The sequence below is a fragment of the Alligator mississippiensis genome, chromosome 3 (genome assembly GCF_030867095.1).
Source record: "Alligator mississippiensis isolate rAllMis1 chromosome 3, rAllMis1, whole genome shotgun sequence".
Classification (NCBI taxonomy): domain Eukaryota; kingdom Metazoa; phylum Chordata; order Crocodylia; family Alligatoridae; genus Alligator; species Alligator mississippiensis.
The window spans coordinates 293,650,345-293,674,927 of NC_081826.1; the positions used below are offsets into that span (position 1 = coordinate 293,650,345).

The window sequence follows — 24,583 nt, forward strand, 5'->3', positions numbered from 1 at the left end:
CCCTGCAATTGGAGCTGGGTCATTTGAGCCTAAGGCTTTGCACCGCCTCCACCTCCTGACTCTTTGCAAGCCAACTATCAAACACATAACTAAATACTCTCTATTGAAGCATCCGCTCGTGTCTCTCACAAGGACCCGCTCGGCCAGAGGAATTAGCAGCTCTGTCTGTGTCCGATGGAGAATGTGAGCTAATCTCCTGCAGCAGAGCAGTTAAAATAATTGATGAGTGTGTGTTGAATCCCCAGGAAGGAGGAGGGGGAGGAGAGGGTGCTGATTTCAGCCTTGTAGCGTCAGGATTGCGTCAATTTGGGTTTCAACCACGTCTTCAGTCTCGGTGCCGAGCTACTCAGAAGAGCCAGCACAGGAAGGGGGCTGCAAATCACTGGGCAAAGGGAAGGCTAAAAGCTCCCTCCCCTTTCCCACCCCCCCCCCCCCAACAACCAACCTCCTCCTCCTCCTCCTCCTGCTCCTCAGCCTTCCCCATCTTTCATGTTTGTGTTTGCAGCACGCCGGGAAATAAGGAGCCCGCGGATCCGTGCGAGCCGGGAGCCGGGCGAAGCCGGGGAGGCGCCGTGCAGCACCTTGGACAGCGCACGCAGCAAACATGGCTCCGATCACAGCTAGCAGGGAGGAATTTGGTAAGCCAGTCCCGGCCCCGAGTTGTCCCCGGGCAGCCCCTGCCCTTCACCCCCAGGGGCTTTGCTCCCATGCAGGGGGGCTCTGAAGCAACTCACCCCATGCAATGCCACCCTGTCCGCCCTGCTCAGCTGCGTAGTACCCTTGACCCATTTTTGCTCCCTCCCTTTCAGAAGTTTATAAGTGTGTCCTTTTCTTTCCCCTATGTTTAAGTCCATTCCCTCCCCTCTTTTTTTTTACATCTGGGATGTCTCCATTCTTTTCTTCACCCCCAGTTATGCTCCAGAGTTGCATCATGCACATCTATCCCAATGGCAAAGATTTTTTTTTTTTTTTTTGCTTTTGCAATAGCTGGCACTTTTGATCCTTGTAAGAGAAGGACTCCTACAACCTTTAAAAAAAAATAGTTCTTACAGTGTGGTCTATATTCTTGTTTTCACTGCTGTTTGCTGTGGGGATGACTATGTAGTATACCGTATAGTCATACTGCCCGTATACTGTAAGAGCATTCTGCTCTTTGGGTTAAGCTTAGTGAACCGGTTACTAGTATCGGAGGATGATAATGATAAGGAGGAAAAAAAAAAAGTTCTTGGTTATGCCATTTTTCTCTGTTGCATGTTTGCTGCTTATTAACTTTTAATGGAGGAGAGGTGTTGCATAACAGGCCCCCAAATGCATTTGTGAAAGCATACATATGTTTTCTTTAATTGGAGTTGATAAAAGGCAATGCTTCTGAACTCTGTTTTATGGCTGTTCACTGTAGCCAACGCTGTGATTGCTTTAGCACTAGTGCAGATCTGGAGGCACTCCCTTGATTTAAATGAACCCATGCCAAATTAACTGGAGATAACAGAGATCAAAATCTGCCCTAGTCTTAATGGGAAGCATTACAGGGCAAGCCACCTTTCTGAATGGTTGGGGAATTGATTTGCCATATGAAAACAGCAACAAAGGCAGGTTGTAATCTAATTGGCAGTAAATGTACAGCAATTTTAATACTATCTCCTCTCCTTTCCCACCCCACCCACTTGAGGGTTTCAAACTACATTTGTGACATCTTGCTCATATGATGACTCACTGAATGGAGATAATTGATATCTTAAACAGTAAATCGGTCTTATCCATACTTTCAGGCGATGTAGATATTATGTGTATTAGTGCTTTCAGATGAACCATTAAAAAGTGATCATTACAAAGTGTATAGCTATGCCAACTGATACCCAGAACCTTCATAAGCCTTGCTATTAATTTGGAGCTCATGTCTTGCTTTATACAATTCCTATTTCCGCCTCCTGAGGAATTGTTTAAACTCAGTGCCATGTGCTTGACTATATTTAAATTGAAAGGATGATACAGAGTGTGAGGAGAAGGGAAAGTGGCATGGCTATTGTTAGAAGATATGGATCACCAGGCCTAACCCTTCATTTACTGGCAATTTATGTCCTAATTTCTCTTTGTAGTGCTATATTTTATCAGTTCAGTTACAAAAAAAATCCCAAATAAAGGCATGTCAGTACGTGAAAAATCAGTTCCTTTTGCCTAGTCTGTAATGGGATCATCCATACCTCCAGAAAGATAGTTCTGTACTTTCTCATCCAGGGGGGTTTGTAAGCATTTGTTAGAGAACCAGAACTCTTAGATAAAGAACATGATTACCTGTATGCATAAGCAATGTCATCACATGAATATTTTACTAGTCTCTTTCTCTTGCAAGGAACCAGGATCTGACTCTGATTGCTCCATGGTGGGAGACTTAAACTCACTTACTAATCTTACTTATGGACAAAATTGGATTTCTAATTAGTGGTGCTCATTTGCCCTTTCATTGCATGCTTATGAAAGGCTAATGATACTCTATATGCAACTATTGTATCTATATGCCAATTGAGGTTGTAACAATTGCACTGCTTCCCCTTTGTAATGCAGTTTTCAGCAGCAGGACTCACATGAATGTGGGAGAAAAGTATTTTTTTCAAATGTTTTGTTATATACAAAAAACATTTTGCAGAATAAATGCAATCCCTCCTTCAAAAGCATTTAACCTCCCTGCCCCCTCTACATGGCTTTGTTTCATAATCAGGTAGATTCAATACTTAATGGGTACCAGAGATTTGCATTGAATTTTCCTGGGTTTCAGTTTGACTGTGAATGTATAACATACAGCAAGAAAAAGGCTTCATCTATATAGTTTTTCTACATTTGCTCAAAGGACTCACTCCTGCAAAAAGCTGAACATCCCCCTAAGAAACTGTTGAATATTATGCCCTTCCATTTAACCCAACAACTTTAGAAGTACCCGTCAGCCTTTTAAATGAATAAACCATGGATCATTAAATTCATAGAACACAGAGGGGAAATATGAAAAGTAGACAATGTATTTGTAAGTAATGTATATTTAGGTTCTATTTTAACTAAGCAACAAAGCCTTATAGATTCAGTTCTGATCCTTTAGGACTGAGCTGGAAATGTTAAAACAGATGCAGGTTTTCTCCACGAGAACAGCAACTGCACCGGGGGGGGGGGGGGTGATACATTTCAGAGTAATTATTAATTATTTTTATTACTATTATTACTGTCATACTGTTCAACCACCCCTCCCCCTCACTCCCTGTTTATGGAAAAGTACTACCAGGGAGTCCTTGCAATGTGTCTACACAGTTATACCTCTAGGTGGCATTCAATTTGTACAGATCCTGTGCAATACCTATAACGAAAAGCATTACAGTCTGCATAACTTGCAGCTATTGACATCTCTTTGGACTTTTTTTTAAAGAAAAAAAAATATCATGTTCAATCTGAAGCACTGCTGTTTACCTGTTTCTTACTATTCGTTTGATTTGCAGATGAAATTCCTACAGTGGTTGGAATCTTTAGTGCATTTGGCCTTGTCTTCACAGTCTCCCTATTTGCTTGGATCTGCTGCCAGCGCAAATCGTCCAAATCTAATAAGACCCCTCCATACAAATTTGTCCATGTGCTGAAGGGGGTTGACATTTATCCAGAGAATCTCAACAGCAAGAAGAAATTTGGAGCAGATGACAAAAGTGAAGGAAAGAACAAATTGGTGATGCCAAAGAATTCTCTGCATCTTGACCTGGAGAAGAGAGATCTGAATGGCAACTTCCCCAAAACAACGCCCAAAATCCAGAGCTCCTCAGATCTTGAGAACTTGAGTCCAAAGCACTTTACAGAAAGGGAGAAAGATTCAATATCTCCTGATAGCTTGAAGTCCAACATGTCACTGTCTTCTGAAGAGAAACAAGAAAAGCTAGGAACTCTCTTTTTCTCTTTAGAGTACAACTTTGAGAAGAAGTCATTTGTGGTGAATATCAAAGAAGCACGTGGGTTGCCAGCAATGGATGAGCAGTCAATGACTTCTGATCCCTATATCAAAATGACAATCCTACCCGAGAAGAAGCACAAAGTGAAAACCAGAGTGCTGAGAAAAACCTTAGATCCAGCTTTTGATGAGACCTTCACATTTTATGGGATCCCCTATAGCCAAATTCAAGATTTAACCCTTCATTTTATGATCTTGAGCTTTGACAGGTTTTCCAGAGATGACATCATTGGAGAAGTCCTCATTCCACTCTCAGGAATTGAGTTGTCTGAGGGAAGGATGCTAATGAACAGGGAGATCATCAAACGCAACGTTAGGGTAATTTCTTTTCAATACTTTTAAAAGAGTTGTACCCCTAGGAATTATATGTTTATTTATTTATTTTTTTTACCAGCATCTTGGGGGAAAGGAGTTCATCATAAAAGTCATTAAGAAGCTTTCTTAAAGGTAGCATGGGGAAAGAGCTGTATAAGGGCAATACATTAACATTGCAATAAATATATTGCAAGGAATTATTAATGGATCAAATCTTGCCTATTTGCACTGGTCTGGTTGACTTCAGTGGAACTACTTAGGTTAGCAGGCCCTCCCTCCCCTGACACATGTATTAGGATCAGGATGCCATCTCAGTATGGCAACAAGAACATGGAAAGTCCTCCCCCCTCCCTCCTCCTCCCCAAATACCTTATCTCCCTATTAGAAAAGGGCAACCAGAGCTTGGGTCAAAGCTCATTTAAGTCAATGAGAGCTTTTTGATTGACCTCAATGAACTTTGGATCAAGCTCTTCAGGAAGAAAACTATTCTGCCCACTGTATTTGAACCCTACTGTAAATTTTATATTTGCTTGCGTCATTTAATGAAAATGATAGTTGTTTGGCATGTTTATGCACAGTCATTTTTTTGTATCTTAAGTCTTGTGGCGCAAACTGAAGGTCTGGTAGTTATACTGAAATGAATAATAAAACCAGTGGGACCAGTGTTTCACCTTATACTTCCTATCTCCTTATCCATTCCTGGAATGAAGAAAACATTTCAAAACAATCACGACAGAATTGTATCCATCAGCTCTTCCTAACAATTTGGCAAGAGTATTGACTTTAAATGTAATTGCTTTCAAAAGATCAAACATTAGATCAAATCACATTCATGTCTACCAACCAATATTCCTATCAGCAATACCATTATTGTAGAGCCTACAACAGTTTTGTAATCATCTCATTGATACCCAGAATACCAGAAGGATTAAACATTTCTCTCTCTTTTTTTAATTCTTTCTTTCCCCTCTGCAAAGTGAACTCACTGCTCTTGCAATTTTAGATCTAATAATGATACAGCTAGGAAAAAAACAGTCATCTCATCATTATTCTGTTTAAATTATAGTCCTTCAGAGAGAGCATTAAGAACAAGATTTCAATAATAGTTTGAGTTTGCATTTGTGGTAAAGGTTTCTTTGTAGATTTTGGTGAATTACATGTTTGGTTTTTGATATACTTTTTGTATTTTAGTTCTGCTTAAGAGGGTTTTTTTTGTTTTGTTTTGTTTTTTTTTTTGCCCAGAGATTTATTTCCTGTGATTAAGGGATTTTTAAATAAGGTTTGTTCTTTAATAAAACTTGACTCTAGGCAAACTAATAGAACTCTTGCATCTCTAAAATTAATGATACCGTGCCAATTCATATTTTCACCTTGCTTTGTTCTGATCGGTCTATTAACAAGTCATAAACAGAGTTATGTAACCAGACTACACAGGACCAGATCTGCTTGCACAGAGCAGGGTAGCTCCATGATGACTGCATCAATCTATACTAGCTCAGGATGTAGTATTATATGATCTTCTTTTTAGTTTAGTATTGACTGCAATTTCCAGCTTGACCAAGATAATTGCTCATAAAGATCCTTTTATTCATTTCCTTAGAAGTCATCTGGGCGTGGAGAATTGCTGATCTCTCTCTGTTACCAATCTACAACAAACACTCTGACCGTGGTTGTTTTAAAAGCTCGGCACCTACCCAAATCTGATGTCTCAGGATTATCAGGTATTGTCTTTACTAACAAATATACCATAGGGAAGGCAGTAAATAAATAAGTCTAAATGAGGGAGTTGCAGATCAAAGATAGGCATCACTCAGGTGCTCATTGGCCGTGGTCCAGTCTTACTTTTTTTACACACCCTGGTAATGGTTTAAATTACATATGTTACAACTTTCTTTCTGTATAGCATGGGGCATAAAATCAAGTTGCTATCAGTTGCCAAAAAGGAAATCTTTGACCTAGTCAAGTCATTGCTTTTGCCATTGTCTTCAACAGGATTCAGCTGATCTCACTGTCAGGGTTTGTTTTCAAAGGCTGTGGGAATTAATGTTGTAACATAACTAACAAGTACTTTACAGAAGATTACTAGTAAGCCAGCTCCTCTGATGGTGTGATTCAGTATAAGCAATCAGACTAGTCCTATTACGCAAGTTTATGGCATTTGCAATATAAAATTATGTATTTGCCATTTAATATAAATAATTTGCTAAAAAGTCATTTGTAACATGACATTTCTATTTGGTAAAGTTTATGGGATGTACTAAGGAAAAGAAACTTTTGTATTTTGTTCTCATGGCCTTATTTTGCCTTTTTTTTTGTTCTGTGGAACTGCCATTGAGAACAATGGTAGGCTTTATATAAGGGATTGTATATGTGAGTGTGTAAAATATGTTATATTATAAGATAAATATTGGACACGATTGAGTTAAGAGCCACATAACTCTTACCTAGGCTCTGAGTTCATGTAAGTATTGGGTAATTAATCCCATTGCACCAAAGATATAAGACCTGATGGAGCTGTGAGTTCAGCAGCAAAATGAATCACATCCCTGGTCTCCTCCCATTGGCTTCACTGAGCAGAGGAGATGAGAAAATAAACTGCTATGATTCTCTTAATGAGAGCAGTCCTCTGATCAGATTAAAAAAATAAAAAAATAAAAACAAAGAACTTATCTTCAACCTCTCAAGAAGATTGTCCTAGGAGCAGGGCCTATGTCTCCCTCCTCCCAGGAGAGTGCCTTCATCACCGGAGGGAGTTGTGCTTCCTCACGTTGGCTCTCCTGGCTCCATACATGGTGCTATCCAGTGGACGAGGCCAATGCTGATGGTGCATGCTAGGCATTCTAGTCTACTAGGCACCTCCTTTCTTGGTGTTATGGATCCTGAGTGGACAGAGTTATCTAATGTACAGTCTTAAATCCAGCACCTAAGTGTGAGGAGGGGTGGAAGACTGGAAACACTCCCCTGCTTAGCACGTCTTCTTGGTTAGTTCCGCCTGTGCCCTTGCTCAGCACCAAGGCACTCTGGATTTTACACTGATTGTACATGGATCTTTATATGGATCTTAGGTATCTGACCCTATGCACTGAGATCACCCTTCTTGGGCAGGATGCTCACTATTCAGACATGCTTGCCTAAATCTGAGCACCTACAGGAGCAGTCTAGATCTAACAGTTATGTTTTATCTGTGGCTAAGAGGTGGGTAACCAGCTAGGTTTATCTGCTCAGAGGGTGAGAGCAGTATGCAACATTTTGCTAGGCTTTGATTTTGAGGTATAGAATTTCGGAGCAGTGTTTGCATTTTGCCAGGTGAAGGCAATAATACAGGAGTATTATTCAATAATGGTTCATTATGAATATAAAAGGAGAAAGAAATACACTTTGGACATGCCTTAGCCCAATCATATGGCACTTAGTAAGTGCAAGAGGACGTTTGTCTAAGAGTCTTGCAAAACACTCTCAAGCTAAATGGAATTAAAAAATATCTTCATGACCTGGGTTTTTTGGCGTGTGTTTTTTTGTTTGTTTGTTTGTTGGTCCCATCAATTCAAAGCATGGTTTGGTTTTAGGGTCTATTTTATTTCCTGATCAACATCAAATACTTCTCTTATTTAGGTTCTTGCATACACAGAATTATGTGTTTCATTGGGATCAATAAGTGTTAGTATGCATTGCACCTGGGTAAATATGAGAAGGCTTTGGAACAGCTTCTCCACTGAATTTAAATTAGTGCTGACCTAGCAGAGGTTGGGGATTTTCAAAAGTGCCCACCCAAACCTGCTCATATTGAAGCTAGTAGCATAACTTGCATTGAATCCAGTAGAAGAAGAGTTTTGCCAAGGTTGAAAATATTGAGTGGTTAACATATTAACCGTATGTTAATTTACAGGATTCAATTTATCCATTTATTCTAGAGAGAGGTAGTTAGCTTTGTTAATCTGAAGTTAGGCAGACAGTATAGGAAATGACAAGGGTGGCACCTTATGAACTAACTCAATCAGAAAGTCATGAACTTTCCTAGGTACATCCAATGAAGGTTGTAGCAAGTGACAAAATAGTCTGTAACCTATGACAGCTCATGGTTTCCAAACAAGTTAGTCTATAAGGTGTCATCCTGTGCTACCTTCTGCCATTTCTACTAACTGATGGATTCTGTTCCAGTTCTAGACAGCAACTATAAACTCGGGGAATCTTGGCCTTGTATATCATATTAACAAACAGACAAATAAAGCATATGTAATAGAGCCTTAGATATGATGCTTACCCACTTTCCTTTTTTTTCCAGACTCAAAAAAATGACACTAAAGTTATTTGTCTTATCATTTATTTTCACTTAGGTTTTGCAGCTGGGAACTTTATTCAACAACGTTTCCTTGTGACAGTCTTTTGTTGTGCTGCCATTATATTGGCAGAATATGGAGTTTTCATTCATTTGCTCTACGAATTCTTGTTGGACAACAATAATCATTAACTCAGCCTAATATTCTCATGTTCTCTTTCCCCCTCCCGCTTTGTCATTCCAGATCCTTATGTCAAGGTGAACCTGTACCATGCTAAGAAAAGAATCTCTAAAAAGAAAACCCATGTGAAGAAATGCACCCCCAATGCAGTATTCAATGAACTGTTTGTCTTTGACATTCCTTGTGAAGGCCTTGATGACATCAGCATTGAATTTTTGGTGTTGGATTCTGATAGGGGGTCCAGGAATGAGGTCATTGGCCGGTTAACCCTGGAAGCTTCAGCAGAAGGAACAGGTGGAGAGCACTGGAAGGAAATTTGTGAATATCCTAGGAGACAAATTGCCAAATGGCATATGCTGTGTGATGGTTAGCAGCTTAGAAATGGGTTGGAACTTAATAAATATTTCCATAGGCAAGGAGCAATTTTCTTTCTTTGCAATGTATAATTACAGGCTTGTAACAACAAGACATTTTTTGTTAAGACTGGATTGAATTATCACAAGAGAAGGTAACTAAATTTTCACATTAAACAAAGTTGTTTCAAATCCTTAGGAATTTAGCATAATTTAATAAGAGATTCGTATTCTGCTGGAGTTTATATAGCTGTACACTTCTGAAGCAGTGTAAACTTCAATAAGAACAACCACTCTTTTATGAATAAGTCATGGGAAATCCTAGATTACTGCTATCATGGAGAAGATTATAACCTCATTAATATATATTGCTAGATCTAGGAATAGATACTTGGGTTTTTCATTCTAAAAAGTGGGGGTAGGGAGGAAAGTGAGTGGGAGAGAAAGTTCCTTTGGATTAACCTTGTATCAGAAACCTTCTCTTATGAAAAGTCAACCATCTTTTCATAAATTTAGGGTACTCCTGTTTTGATCAACCCAAAGACTGAAGAAATTTTCAACAACTGGCTTTTACATATCATATGACATCATGTGCAAATAGTTGTTCTATGTGTGAAATATTGTATAATCATTTGTGTTTGGGATTTTTTTAATAAAATGGCATTTTATTACAATGGATGGAATAAATACATTCAAAAAGTCAGTTAACAAATCAAAAGTAATAGTTTTACCAAAAGGGCTTGGTTCTAGGTGAGTGAATGTGTTCAAATAGTGTTAGGATTTGTGATTTAGGTATAGCCTGCAATTTTCCCCCCTGAAAGGTTATACACTGAATATTTCTAGCCAAGGTAAGGCAAGATAATGACATATAAGGAATATTATAACAAATGGTCTTACACCTATTTTAGTTGAAAAGGCTTAGTGGTGCTTAAAAAAATAGTGTTTAAAATGTGTTTCTATTTGACTTCATTGAACTAAAACAAACACAAAAAATCCCTTAAAAGTTTTTTAAAATAATAAAAACAAAAAAACCCACTATCAAATATTGTATGACAGGCAGGAAAATCCTTTTCTGCTCAAATATACCGATGTAGTTAACTTTATGGTCTGAGTAATCTTGCTAAAGTCCAGGGGAATAGTCTAGCACATGCTCAAATGTTTGCAGGATCAGAGACCAGTTAGCATTATAACTCATGCTATCATGTTAGATGAATTATTTTGAAGTAGCACTTTATTTAATTTCCATATGTATTTATGCCTGACTGTATTGAAAATTGTAGGTGGGGGGAAATACCACCATGAATTCATAGTGTGCAACATGTATGTATAAAGTGATTTAAGTTGTGCCAGAGTGGAGGAATAAAGTGTAACATAAACTGAACAAGTATAGACATAAAACGTTTGAGCCTTGTGAAACGTATTTATGTTTGTACCAGGTACATTTTAGGCTGCCAAACTAGCACAACTGTAAGCAGATAGTTTGCTATTGGCTTTGTACAGTGATTTCTGATACAGTGTTGTCTAAAAACATTACTTTAAAGTCCTCTTGAATCACGAGATTTGTAAAGAACCCTATAGACATGTTAGCAGTGGAAACTGAAGGGGATTCAGAAGTGCAGGGTCAGTTTTTGATATTTGTGCCCAGACTGCATATATTTACTTCATAAATAATCCCATTGAAGTCAATGAGACTGTGAGGATTATTGACTTTGAAAAAGGGTAGTAGAATGGGTGGATGAGAAAATATTTTGAATAACTGATACTGAATGAGGGTGTCAGCAAGAGAAAACTCCTGGTCTTGTTCAATTCAACCAGAGTTTTGTTGGGAACACACTTTGACCATAAAGAGACACGTGAACAGAGGAAGCTGGAATATGAAATATGCAAGTAAGAAATAAATATTACTGGAAGAATTCTATTGAGGCTCTTTCAGGTTTTGTGTCAGTAGTTTATCCAGTTTTTGAGAATGTGTTTGATATTACAGTGTTTATAAAGTTATATAAAAATACATTTTCAGAACAACCTATACATGCTTTTTATGACAATGCTCAGTGTAAAAAAAAGCAATTGCATATTGTATGTCTAAAAGAATAGAATCTTGTTTTATTATTATTATTGTTTAGACACTGCTGATCTACTCAAGTGCTAGATTTTACCAGGTTTATTCAACTACGGCAGGATGCAAAACCCACTGAAGTCGAAAGGAAAAGCTTCCATTCATTTCAACGGGCTTTGGGTCAATGTTGTAGAGTAGTATCTTATTCCTGAACAGTCCCTAGCAAAACCAATGGGACTGTTGATGTAATAAGATAATACCCAGTGTAATTAAGGATGATAGAGCCTAGCACAGAGATAGCAGTATCATTGCCTAGATTACAATACCCTATCTAATGTTGAAAAGAACCTTGCACCATGAGTGATCCCACTCAAGTAGGTAGCGTAAGGGTATAGTACAAACTGGCCTGTAGATAGCACTTCTTTGAAAATGCAATCAGTTGATCAGACCCATCAATTTAGAGAAGACACAAATCCTTGCATTCAGAAAACCATTTTTAACCTAACTATAGTCTGTGATCATCTCTCATTTTTGCCATCCAAAGGGATGTGGCCAGAAGAATGTTGTTTTTTTTTTTTTTTAAGTTTCTATAACAACCTGAGTGTTAATATTTCTACCAGCTAAATGACAGTTACTGGTGGGGGGGGGGGGAACAGGGGAGAGGGAAATGAAGCATTTTTTATTACATTGAAAAAGTTGTAAATAGGATTTTTGGTTTTATTTTAAAGAAATGTTTAACTTGGAAAGTTAAGATGACTTGAAACACATCTGTAGACCAGACAAGGCAGGAATGGGCATAGTTCTGGCCTGAGTTAAAAAAAAAAAAAATGTTGTTTTATAAAGTATTCAACTCTCAATGTGAATATCTTGAGCTCTGTTAAGGATAACGTACTGTATTAAACATGTAAAATAATGTTTGTCTAAGTAGCTTACAAAAAATTTTAAAAAGCCCTGAATGGGAGGTAATCCATGTTTGAAGACCTGTTGTAACTAAATAACTGATTTGTTATGATGTTGTAACTTGATAGTATTTGAGAGGAAGCATGGTGTATGAGGTTTTGTAAGTTTTTTGTGCTGGCTCTGTATGTTGTGCCATGTATGTAAGACACGAATAAACTACTGCTCATTCATCCCATCCCAACACAAAATATCCCATCAATGTATGTTTTCTATAGACTTCCTTTTTTCTGGGTAAGTTTTTAACTTTCCCTCAAACACTTCTGACAGAAGATAACTCTTTTCTCTATCAAATCCCCCTTGCTTCCTCACAATAGCATTAGGTTAGAGTGACTTGAGAAAGAGAAATTTGTCCCCAAAAGCTTATCTAACATCTCTCCTAACTATATAGTCGGTCAGCAAAATATATCACTAGAAAATCACTGCCTTGTGTATTTTAGGTTAGACTAGTTTTTCCAAAGGTGTTTTGTACTTCACATGCCCTTCTTTCCTAACTATTCCAGGCTGCCTTTCTTCTGTATTTGTTTAAAGTAAACTATGTGTTTGAGGCTGCTTTCCAATGTGGGGCCTGCTGGAGGGATTTTGGGTCTAGCTTTGCAACCCACACATTGAGTTTAAGCAGTAAAATACCCATTTTGTGTCTCATCTGGAGCAGTTGGAAAGGTTTTTGTTATAGAACAGTATCTTTCCCATTCTCTCTACCTCATTGGCAGCAATAAATGATTACCTATGGAAGAAACTGTGACTCAGAGGTATATGTCTGAATCACACAGCCTCTTAGGGCTTCTCCTAGCTATATTTCCTACTGCTTATGAAAAAAAAAATCCTTGAAGCTTCCCTTGAGGCTGAAGACTTTCCATTTAGTTACAGAAAAGATACAACACAAGCAGTTCCCGGGCCAAATTCCTTGCATTTCTTGAGAATGGAAAATGGTACCCTGGAAAAAAATCCTTTGAGAGTTGTAGCAGCAAATCAAGCTGATGATGTCTTTTGTCACTTTAACACAGATGCCGATTACTACCTACAAAATGAGATGAGATCTACTAGGATCTGGACTGTAGGCACCAAATTTTATCATGCCAGCTATCAAAATCTTTCAGTTGTTATTGCTCTGGGTTAAGTTCAAGCTGGTAATAAAGAAAGGAAAAAGGTTTTGAGCATGTTAGCAATCAACCTAGCCGCCTACTGCCTCATCATTCCACACCATACTATGTCTTGCTCGCTTTGGATTAAAAAGGCATTTTTCATCTTACTCTGACACGTCAACCAATCCTATGCTATGGAAGTCATCGTTATCATTTGTTCTATTACAGGTACTGATTTCTGTTTCTGAACAGTGTATAATTAAGGGTGGTCTTTTTTCAACCTTTTGCTAAAATAGGGCTGTTGGTTTATTCTGTGTTCTTCATGCTGTCAATAAAACCGGCTGTGGGTCAGATCTTCAGCTAGGAATAAATATTAAAGATGTTTGACATTTTTATGGTACCTTCTCTCTGAGGATATCAAAACATGTATATACTTTAACGCGTTTCATATCACAATAGCCATACGAGACATAAGAGAAATCTTTTAAAATCTGCATTTCCCAACAACTTACAAATACTTTAGCTATCTAAATATAACACTACAACCGCTATTACACAGCTGTCATAGATCATTCTTATTACAACTGTAGGTGTAAGCCTGTAGTCATTTTAAGAATCACTGTTTCATAATAGTCAAGAAAAAAAGTGATTTTTTTTTTTTCCTGGGGAGCACTGCAGGTAAGAAATTTTGTGGGGAAGAAATTGAGGAACAGCCAAGTTAAAAGTCATGCTGAACATTACAAAGAAATATGCACTCCCCAGGAACAAAACTCAGGATTCATCCCAAACTAATCCGTTTTCTTAGACACAGAAATAGCAGCCAGCCTCAATCCTGAAAATCCAGTGACATTTGCCATTGTACCAATGCGCAATATTGCCAATGTAGATATGTGGGCATATCTATCTTCCAGTGGCACGCCCCACCCATCCGCTCCTGCTCACATGCTCTAAGCCGAAAAATGCATAACTGCTGATGCTACCGGGTTGTCCCAGTGCCCACTTTCTGGCATACAAGAGAACAATGTCTTGAGAGGACCTGAGGAGGAATGGAGCTCACGTTCACTCATATAGTTAGGGGTTTGGAGAAGGATTATGACCTTGACCCTCAGGATGCGGACACAGCTATGGATGTCAGGATAGGATAGAGTGTCAGGGAATTCAGTGTATCCTGAGTTAATGCAGGTTGCCATGAACCATGATAAGGAGGAATATTACAGCAGGTCTAGGGCCAGGACAGCTTGAGAATCAGATGAGTGCTCCTAGGCTCCTCTGCCCACCCTTCACATCAAGCAGTTCTTGGCTACAGTAATTTGGACAGCAAGTGGATCTGTGAAATAAATGCAATTAATCTGCAAAATAAATACTTTCATAGAGAGCGTGAGCCATTTATTTGAGTTTAGGGGTCAATGAGATCTTGTCCTTTCCTTTACTTGGTGTAAATATTGCATTACCATGGATTTCTGTTACAACAGAGTAGAAAGAAGCACGGAGCAACATGTGACAGGAGGCCAAGACGAAAAAAAAAGAAGGTGTCAAACCTTTCCTTTCATTAGAGAGGAAGCTTCATCTTAAAGCAATGCTAATATGGCTTTTATCGTTCTTGTCTTTCCTAAGCAGTCAAGTAGGCTGAGGACTGATGACAAGATTTAATGTAATTCCAAAGAGAATCACAGAGATAGCCATGCGTTTTGTCTGACAGGTGCTGTAAATATTTTACATGGTCCTGAAAACACAATTGGTTTTAAGGAAACAAATAAGAAGTATTTCACAAATATTGATAGCATTATTGATTACTCTTCAGTAATACCCTCCAAATGAGATTGCCTTTAGGATGGTGTGAATGGAAATTCCAAGATAGACATTTATGAACATGGGGGAGCAGGGGGGAAGCTATATATGTCTGTGTCTGAAGTAAGTGTGTGTGTGTGTGTGTGTGTGTGTGTGTGTAAAACAGAGAGGGAAGGAGAGAGACACAGGAGGGAAGATATAGAGTATTTTGCCCTCAATTGTCCTACCAGAATCACAGCAAAATACGTCTCCTGCAAAAACTGCAGTTCCTAACTTCTTTTATGTGTCATCTCTCACCATTCTCCAGGGCTGTAATGCTGCTCGTGGGACTGCACTTCCCTCAGATAAATCCCTTAGAGCTGTACACTTTGATGGATATATATGGGGAAGAAAATGCGTGTGAATCAGGGAATCAGCCTGTAACAATAGAGAGTTATCCCAAGCTAAATTTGAAAGTGATATTAGGCAGTGGTGAGACATAGAGATTACTAAATCAGTGTGAGGTGAGTGTATATCGGCATAATGGCCTGAAGGTGGGGGGGTTGAAATGTAAGGCTGTAGCAGGGGAAGCCAGAGAGCCAGAAACAGAAGGGTAGAGAATGAAGCAGGTGTAACCTAAAGCTGTCCCTGCTGTTATACACTCCCGTTGGCTGCTTTTTCTGCCGTGACACGGTCCTGCCTGTCACCTCTGTGAACACATTAAAAACCCACTCACATTAGCTCATTTGTGGCAAGTGATGGTGACTTGCTGTGACATGAAACTCATACTACATCGTTTCTGAATTTGGCTTGCATGTACTTTGAATCTTCTTTAAAGATCTGTATGAGTCCCTGAAGATTTACATCCTCTGTCTTCTACTAGATACCTAAATAATATCTCTAGCTTCTATTTTTCACATGGCCATATCCTTGAGGGACAGGTATGAGGGACAGGTATAAGGGCCCTGCAGACCACAGGATACTGTCTGAAGAGGCCACAGTACCTGACACATGTCTTTTACTGGCTGCCATGAGATAGTAGAAGCCTTATTCCCATTAGAGAGTAGATCTTGTTTATCTAGGCCAGGAAGGGGTTCTGCCACTATTAGGGAGTTCTGAATAGAGTTGCACTCACAATTTTACTGAAAGAACCTGAATTCTTCTAGAAAAGTTATCTATTACAAACCAGACCTGGGAATCAAAAAATCTTGGGTTCAGATATGAAGAAGGACTTAGGGGATTATGTGGCTGCTTCAACTAAATTTGTGTGTCTATTTCCAGCTGAGAATTAAAAAAATACATTAATTAAAAACCCCCAAACCGTTCGGGTGCAGGATCAGTTGTGGGCAACCCAGATTTCTGCTGAAGGCTGAAGCTTGCTTGAAGCATAGCTCCTGGGTGTACCTATGGGCAGTGTCATTTGAAGTAAGACAGTTATGTTGTCATCTGACTGACAATATATGGGACTTGGGATTTACAGTCTAGGCATCTCTGTGCACACATCCTCTGGGGGGAATAATGAAAGACAGAACCCATAACAGGATCAGTTCCAGGGAGCTGGAGTCCTAGTTTTTCTTGGTATCCCTCCTTCTGGCCCTATGAACTCTTGGTTATCCAGTCACCATGCGTCAACAGGAGAACAGAGAATAGCCTCATTCCAGCCCATACCTGTGAAGTAGGAACTATGGGGATCAACCCTTTCCTCAGGTTAAGTAGGGCCTGGAGCACAACCTTCCCAATTCTTGAGTGAGCATCCTAGCTATGGGGCTACTGGAAAAATATAGGCTGCTCCTTCTGGCAGCCCTGTCACACACAGCATACTTACTAGGGCTGTGCAAAATTTTGCCGGCTGTTTCTTTATGACACTGCTTTAATTCATTTCGAGTTTGAAACAGTGAAATCGAAATGAAACAAAGGGCTTTGAAACAGCCTCAAAAGAAAATGAGGGCATTCGAAACATTTCGGAAGTTTTAAATATTTCAAGTTTCAAAGCAGCCCGGCTGAGTTCCCTTCCCCAGCTCTAGGATCAGGCTGGGGAAGGGAACTTAGCCCAGCTGAGATGAGTTCCCTTTTCCAGCCTGATCCTAGTGCTGGGTAGGGGAACTCAGCTCACCTGGGCTGAGTTCCCTTCCCCAACGCAATTGAAACATCAAAACAGTGTCAAAACAGTGACATCAAATTGGAATGGAACAGTGTTTTCGAATTGAAACAAAACTCGAAATGAAACACTGTTCTGCCAAAACTTCGAAGCAGATGCTGAAGTGGAACACTGCTGTTTCGCACAGCCCTAATACTTACCTTTGTGAATCTCTGTCCTAAGTGCTCAGGTATAGGCATCTAGATACCTAAATTTTGGGAAGAGATGATGATTATCACTTCTACTAGGTTGTTTTGTTTATAGCTTGGATCTATGTCCAGTAAGAATGTGTCTAGATTGCACATTGTGGTGCTGTGTGAAGATGGTCAAGCTAGTTTGGGGGCTGGAAAGAGCACAGCCATATTTCCATGTTTCTCAATGTGGGTTAAGATATATTGCTTCTTGGCAGGGCTAATGAACTTGGGCACACAACAACACCCATGTGATTATATCGCTTCCAGTACCCAAGCATATGGCATGCAAACATGCCCCAACCCTACTGCTTTTTGACCCTGCTTTAGTTCTGCTTGCTTCTCTGTTAAGTTTTTTGTGCCATTTATCTAGGGTATTCTAGATGACAAGTGAAAGGAATTGGGGAATGGATGTAATTTATTGTTAATTAAGATACTTAACTGTAACTCCAAGTTTCTTCCCTCTGTTTCATGCCCCACAGCCAAAAATACAAGGCCAGAGCTCAGTGCACAAATGGCTCGTAAGTGTTCCATGGGAATTTGCGACGCACAAAACTGGAGCCCTTCTGAAATTTCACAAATGAAAGTTCATCCATCACTGATTAAATCTATAAAAATGCAATTAAGTCAAAAGCAAACTTGTGCCAAGTCTCAGAGGGAGGCAGCTTGTAGAAGCCAAATGACAATCCCCTGAACAATAGCAAGAAAGTACTCTCTGTGGAGCAAAAGCAGAATCTTGCCCATCAGTATAGAGGATATGTACAATATTATACTCCCAAGTAGAGCTTTTGGGGAATTTTTAAAATAATATTTTTACTTATCAAAAATGCTGATTTGTTGAGACCAAGACTAGTTATAAGAAAGGGTTGGTTTTGACATGGCTTTCTTTCCTAACTGTATGAACATCAGGAAAACAGAATGCAATTCTAAGGGAAGCTGTAGAATCATCATGGGAGGTTTTCAAGAAAAGGCTGGTTTCATTTCTATCTGAGATGATTGAGGGGTAGCAATTCCTGCATTTGTTCAGGTGGCTGGGACTAAATGACCCTAGAGATTCCTTCCAGCCCTGTGGTTCTACAATTCTGTGACAGTTTCTCTGGCCCAAATGAAGTGCGTGTGTATTTAGGCCACTTAGGAACGCTGCCTTGGGCTAAAGAAGAGCTAGAGCCAAAGTTGTCTTCTATTCGATCAGTGGCATAACTTTTGATCATGCTCATTAGTAAAGTGCAGGGTGAGCTTAGCTATGTGGACTTGAAACTGTGTTATTAAGTGCCAGCAATGTGTATGACCACTTACATGAATAAAGATGAACTACAGTTTAGCCTTTAATAAATTTGCATATGATACTGAACTGGGTGGAGTAGCGGGCACTTTAGAGGACTAGATTAGGAAGCAGAATAACCTGGATAGTTTGGAGAAATGGTCTGAAATGAATTGTATTAGATTCAATGAGGACAAATGCAAAGCAGTTCACTGAGGTTGGAACCATCAAAGGCATAAATACAAATTAGAAAGCAACTGACTGGGCTACAATACTATAGAAAAAGGACCTATGGGTTATAGAAGACAGTAAATTGAATATGAGTTAATAGTATGCTATTTTTGTCAAACCAGCCAATAGTATACTAGAATGTAGTAACAGGCACTTCACACACAAGTCACAAGAAGTAATTCATCCACTCGTTTCAGCAACTGGTGATACCTGGTAAGTGTCATGTCTGGTTTTGACCATCATATCTCAAGAAAGATGTAGACAAATTGGAAAAAATCTAAAGTCCAACAGAATTACTAGAGGTCTAAAAAATGTGGCCTCTGAAGAGAGCTTGGAAAGCCCTAGATTATTTTGTCTGAATAAAAGAAGACTGACGGGGATTTGACAACTGTCCCCAGATACAGTACAGGTTGTTATAAAGAGGACCGTGATAGACTTCTCTCTGTCCACAAGGGAAAGGACAAAAAGCAATGGGTTTAAGTTGCAACAAGAAGCTTTATGTTAGATATTTGGCAGGTACTTCTAAATATGAGAGTTGAAACATATTGGGGCACCTGAAACATACTGGGGAAATGGTCACTGGATGTTTCTACGTGTGCATTTACACCGGTTTAAATTTACTGCAGTTAGCTTACTGCAAAGTAAGCAGGAATAGGCCTGCATCTACATGTGCAGATATTAAAGTGCATTAACACTATGTGCAGACTGACTTGGGACTGAAGTTAGTCCCAAGTCAGTCCACACACACAGTGCTAGTGCGCAGTAAGGTGTCTACATGTGCATTACTGCTCAGTAACTAATTGGGTGTAAATTTGATACCTGCACCATGCAGGTATCAAATTTTTGCTCAAGTCAGTGTCAGTTGCCATGTATACGGCACAGTATGGGCGTGCATGTGTAGACGTGTATCCGTACTGCGCAGTAATTTAGTTTACTGCCCAGTAGATGTGCACATGTAGACACGCGTACTGGAATGTTTAAGTTAAACCTTTAAGACAAACCTTTGCCTGGGATGGTTTAGACGGGGTTAAAAATGACTTCAGCAGAAGTTTGGAACAAATTACTTTTTCAGGTTCCATTATCTTAATATGTACTTGGGACTCTCTCCCTCTGTGCGTGTGTGTGTGTGTGTGTGTGTGTGGTTGTGTAAAGAACAGCTTTGTATTCATTACAGCAAGTTCTGTCTCTTACAAGAAAAAAGGTATAGAAACTTGGCTGAAAAGAAATCTAAGTACTGACAAACAGGCCATGTACCCCATTTGAAAGTGAGGCACGCTGGCTTAAGGATAAGAGTAGATCCCTGACACTCTTGAAGTTGGCCCTGAAAAGAAACTCATTTTGTTGTGAGTGGCAAGGTACTCAAGCAAAACTGTAAAATAGGTATAATACATAATTTGCAGTGACCAGCTTCTCAGAGAGCTATTGTGAAGATCAATTGGATAACATTGGCAAAGCACTTGGGAAATGAAAAAGTGCTAAGAATTCCTATTAAGTGTAATTAGCCTGGAGTTTTCTTTTTAAACAGTAATGCAACACATAGAAATGTAAAGGTTTCCCCATCCCCCTAATTTCTGGAGAAGAGAGCTGCGCAGAGCTAAGCGATATAAGTAAAAGGATAAAACTGTGGTCCAGTACCAACAGTTGTAATTAATGAAATAAAAACTTTAAGTAACAGCATTGCCTGCTGTAGAATTTCCTTGCTGATGTGCTTATCATGCAGTGCATGGCAATGGAAAATATTATTAATCCACATGCACATAATTGAATTTGCCCTTTACCTAAATCTAAAATATACTGCTCCTATGTAAAACAGATAATGTTCAACATGAATCTCCTCTGAAATATGGACCCTGAAGGTGGCACAAAGCATGCACAAAGGAAATGTAACTAAACTACTTACAGTAAGTCATTTAGGGCTATAATATCAATTTCTTTTATTTTTTTCCCTGTTCTTTTGTGCTAGAGAAATGCCAAAAGTGCTGTATAGTAATGAATGAACCAGAGAATTATGCTATGGTGTATAGTGTTCACACTATTTTTATTCCACCCAATAAATTTAAATGAAATATGCATTATCTGAATTGGTAGCTGCTATCTCAGCTGAAAACAAATACATTCTCCTGTAATCTTTATGCTATATTACCCTGCTTCACTTCGTACTCATCATTGGTGTGCTCCCTTGCAATCAAAGCATCTAAGAAATGATCCTTCTTACTGTTTGTCTGAACCAGGTTAAGTGGCATCAATTCCAAATTCCTATTTGCATACACATACAGGAATAGCTGTAGAAGCAGAGGAAGGTGAGGGCTGGCTCCTTCTATAAATATATTGCCTGGTCTCCCTGCTGCATGGAGCTGCAGAAGCAAACAGGCTAATGATACAGGAGGTTATACATCCCTCTGCTAGCTCTCTCTTGTCCAAGCTGAACCTTGGGCAGTTTTCATCTAGAGATATCCATAGGTTTCATAATACTGGATCAAGAACCTAGTATTATTATGACTACACTGTAGACTTTACTTAGGACTGGGCAATAACGGGCTACTATACATGTTCAGGGATGCTGCTCCAACACGCTGTAATCACAGAGCATCAGAGCAGACTCAATTAATTGAGTCAGCTGGAGTGTAGTAATTACCACACCCCAGCAGGCTCCAGAGTCAAGTACATCAGCATCCTTGCACTGGAAAATGGTGGTGGGGCACTTTAAAATAAAGCTTGTTTGGCAAACTTTAGTTCAAAATGCCCCGCCACCATTTTTCAGTGCAGGGATGCTGGTACACATGACACTCCAGGTGCTTTTAATTAGCGCAGTTCTCAGAGCTGCACTAATTAAAGTACCCTCCCCCCCACCAACACCACCTCCTGAAGCATGTCTATAAGTGCCCTATCAAACAATTTCTATCAAACATTGCTATCAAACAATTTTCTATTGAAAAATGCAGATTCATTAAACATCTTACTTGAGCAGTTGCGGCATTTTTCATGGAATTTTTGAGGGAGGAAAGTCATTTAGACTTGTGATTTGCTTCAAAAAATTGTTAATGTTTTGTTTGGCTAATGCTCACACGGATCATTTTTGAATGGAAAAATGTTACATTTCCTCTTTATCCTTTTAATTCACTTCAATTACATTGTCTTTAATTCATGTGAATACACTGCCTTTGAATTACAATGTAAATATATTTTAATATTTTATCATATGTACATATCATATTACATGTGATATTGAGATCAAATAGAGTATACATTACATTTCCATTATGCCAGATAAAATGTTTTTTGGAAGGTTTATTCCACGGGAAATTTTGAAATCTTGTTCAGCTTTGAAATGACAACTTCCCAATTATTGCATTTCCTGAAAAAGAGATATTTTGTTTTATGACCAGCTCTACTTACAATGTTTTATCCTCTCCCACAATGAGTGAACATAAGTCATAAAACTAGGGTTGAAATAAAGAAGACTTCTGAATCTTAAGGTTTCTCATTACAATGTTCTGTGGTCCAGTAAACTGGAAAGATCCAAAGTTTTCTAAGTGCTTCTTACTTATCAAACTGGTATATTGCGATGACAAATTAGCTTAGCATTATCAGTGGTAGCATCATTAATAAAGAACCTTGGATAAGGACATAATTTTGTGCACAAAAATGGCCCATTTCTTTTTGGAGGCAACCTCTATTAAGATGTTCATCTATAAAGGAACATTATCTTGCACTAAAAGTGCAAACTGGAGACTCTGGATCTATCCCTAACCCTTTCACTACCTTGCTTTTTCATCACCAGAAAATACAATGTTCTTCCCATCCCTGTACCTCAGTTTCTCTTATTTAACAAGGCATAATGAAGACCTAAAGTGCTTTTCTGGAACTAGCACATGAAAGGTGTTGCAGAGCTATTTATAAGTGATTGGTAACCATGGTGAAACTCAATTATCACTGTGCTGAATAAGATATTCAAACTCCATGGTGCAAAAGAGCTAGACCTCAGATCCTACTTCTCTGCTCTGCTCACTTGGAGCACTTTACACGTGCCCTGGGGGTGGGTGCTTTAATTAGAGCGGCTCCAAGAGCCGCTGTAATTAAAGCACCACCGTGTTTTTTGTATCAGTGTCCCCATACTTCAATATGGCAGCGGGAGGGAGGTTTGAACTAAAACTCATTCTATGAGCTTTAATTCAAATGCCCCCACCACCATTTTGAAGGTTGGGGATACTGATACACGAGATGTAGAGGCTGGTTGGAGCACAATAATTACCATGCTCCAGCTGACTTGATTAATCAATCAATCAATCAATCAAGTCTGCTCCAATGCATTGGAGCAGCCTCACAGCACATCTGCAGGCACCCTTGAAGTACAAAAAAATAGACTTATAATAAACATGGAAACACTTTCTCTCCACTCAGTAGCAAAAAGTGACCCAGCTATACTTGGGGCAGTACATCATGGATCAGAGGTATAGAAATGAAGGGAGGTATCCTGATTTGTACCAGCTAAAGATATGGCCCAAAGTAAAGGTCTTACTCTTGGTTGTGGGGGAAAAATTGGACTTCTAGCTAAGTTTGTGTAATTAGGGTTCAAAGTAAATGACCTTTGTGCTCTTGTCTAGTGCTTTGCAACATATGCTGTAAAGGCTCTGCCAAAGAAAAATGTCATTTGTGGTCTATTTGGGGGTTATTTTTGATAATGCTGCACACTCAGAAATGGATGCATCGGTGTTTTCCAAGGAGATGACACAACAGAAAGAGCTTTGTCTCAGATCCACTCTGATAAAAGGAGAAAAATTTAGACATCTTTGATTGCCATAGTCATGGATTTGATAACATGGGCTGAATAGAAGAAAATAAATGAGTTCATAGATGTTGTTGTTAGATGTTAGGGTTGGAAGGGACCTCAATAGGTCATCGAGTCCGACCCCCTGCATATGCAGGAAAGAGTGCTGGGTCTAGATGACCCCAGCTAGATGCTCATCTAACCTCCTCTTGAAGACCCCCAGGGTAGGGGAGAGCACCACCTCCCTTGGGAGCCCGTTCCAGACCTTGGCCACTCGAACTGTGAAGAAGTTCTTCCTAATGTCCAATCTAAATCTGCTCTCTGCTAGCTTGTGGCCATTGTTTCTTGTAACCCCCGGGGGCGCCTTGGTGAATAAAACCTCACCAATTCCCTTCTGTGCCCCCATGATGAACTTATAGGCAGCCACAAGGTCGCCTCTCAACCTTCTCTTGCGGAGGCTGAAAAGGTCCAGTTTCTCTAGTCTCTCCTCATAGGGTTTGGTCTGCAGGCCCTTAACCATACGAGTGGCCCTTCTCTGGACCCTCTCCAGGTTATCCGCATCCCTCTTGAAGTGCGGTGCCCAGAATTGCACGCAGTACTCCAACTGCGGTCTGACCAGTGCCCGATAGAGGGGAAGTATCACCTCCTTGGATCTATTCGTCATGCATCTACTGATGCACGATAAAGTGCCATTGGCTTTTCTGATGGCTTCGTCACACTGCCGACTCATGTTCATCTTGGAGCCCACTAGGACTCCAAGATCCCTTTCCACTTCCGTGCCACCCAGCAGGTCATTCCCTAGGCAGTAGGTGTGCTGGACATTTTTCCTCCCGAGGTGCAGCACTTTGCATTTCTCCTTGTTGAACTGCATTCTGTTGTTTTCTGCCCACCTGTCCAACCTATCCAGGTCTGCTTGCAGCTGTTCCCTGCCCTCCGGTGTGTCCACTTCTCCCCATAGCTTTGTGTCATCTGCAAACTTGGACAGAGTACATTTCACTCCCTCGTCCAAGTCGCTGATGAAGACATTAA

At 39.6% G+C, this 24,583-nt stretch overlaps 1 protein-coding gene across 1 annotated transcript; it reads left to right on the forward strand.

Moving 5' to 3' along the window:
- The first annotated feature begins 411 nt into the window (after nt 1-411).
- SYT4 (synaptotagmin 4) lies at nt 412-12,305 on the forward strand. Its single transcript, XM_014594166.3, has 4 exons — nt 412-638; nt 3,480-4,294; nt 5,892-6,012; nt 8,812-12,305. Exons 1-4 carry the CDS (start codon nt 605-607, stop codon nt 9,117-9,119), a joined length of 1,278 nt encoding a protein of 425 aa, XP_014449652.1. The 5' UTR covers nt 412-604; the 3' UTR covers nt 9,120-12,305.
- Nucleotides 12,306-24,583: the final 12,278 nt, after the last annotated feature.

Bases quoted from the DNA above. Each gene is read 5' to 3' on its own strand.
- SYT4 (XM_014594166.3), top strand. From the start codon at position 605: ATGGCTCCGATCACAGCTAGCAGGGAGGAATTTG. The intron at 639-3,479 runs GTAAGCCAGTCC...TTTGATTTGCAG, and splicing joins AGCTAGCAGGGAGGAATTTG to ATGAAATTCCTACAGTGGTT. The intron at 6,013-8,811 runs GTATTGTCTTTA...TTGTCATTCCAG, and splicing joins TGATGTCTCAGGATTATCAG to ATCCTTATGTCAAGGTGAAC.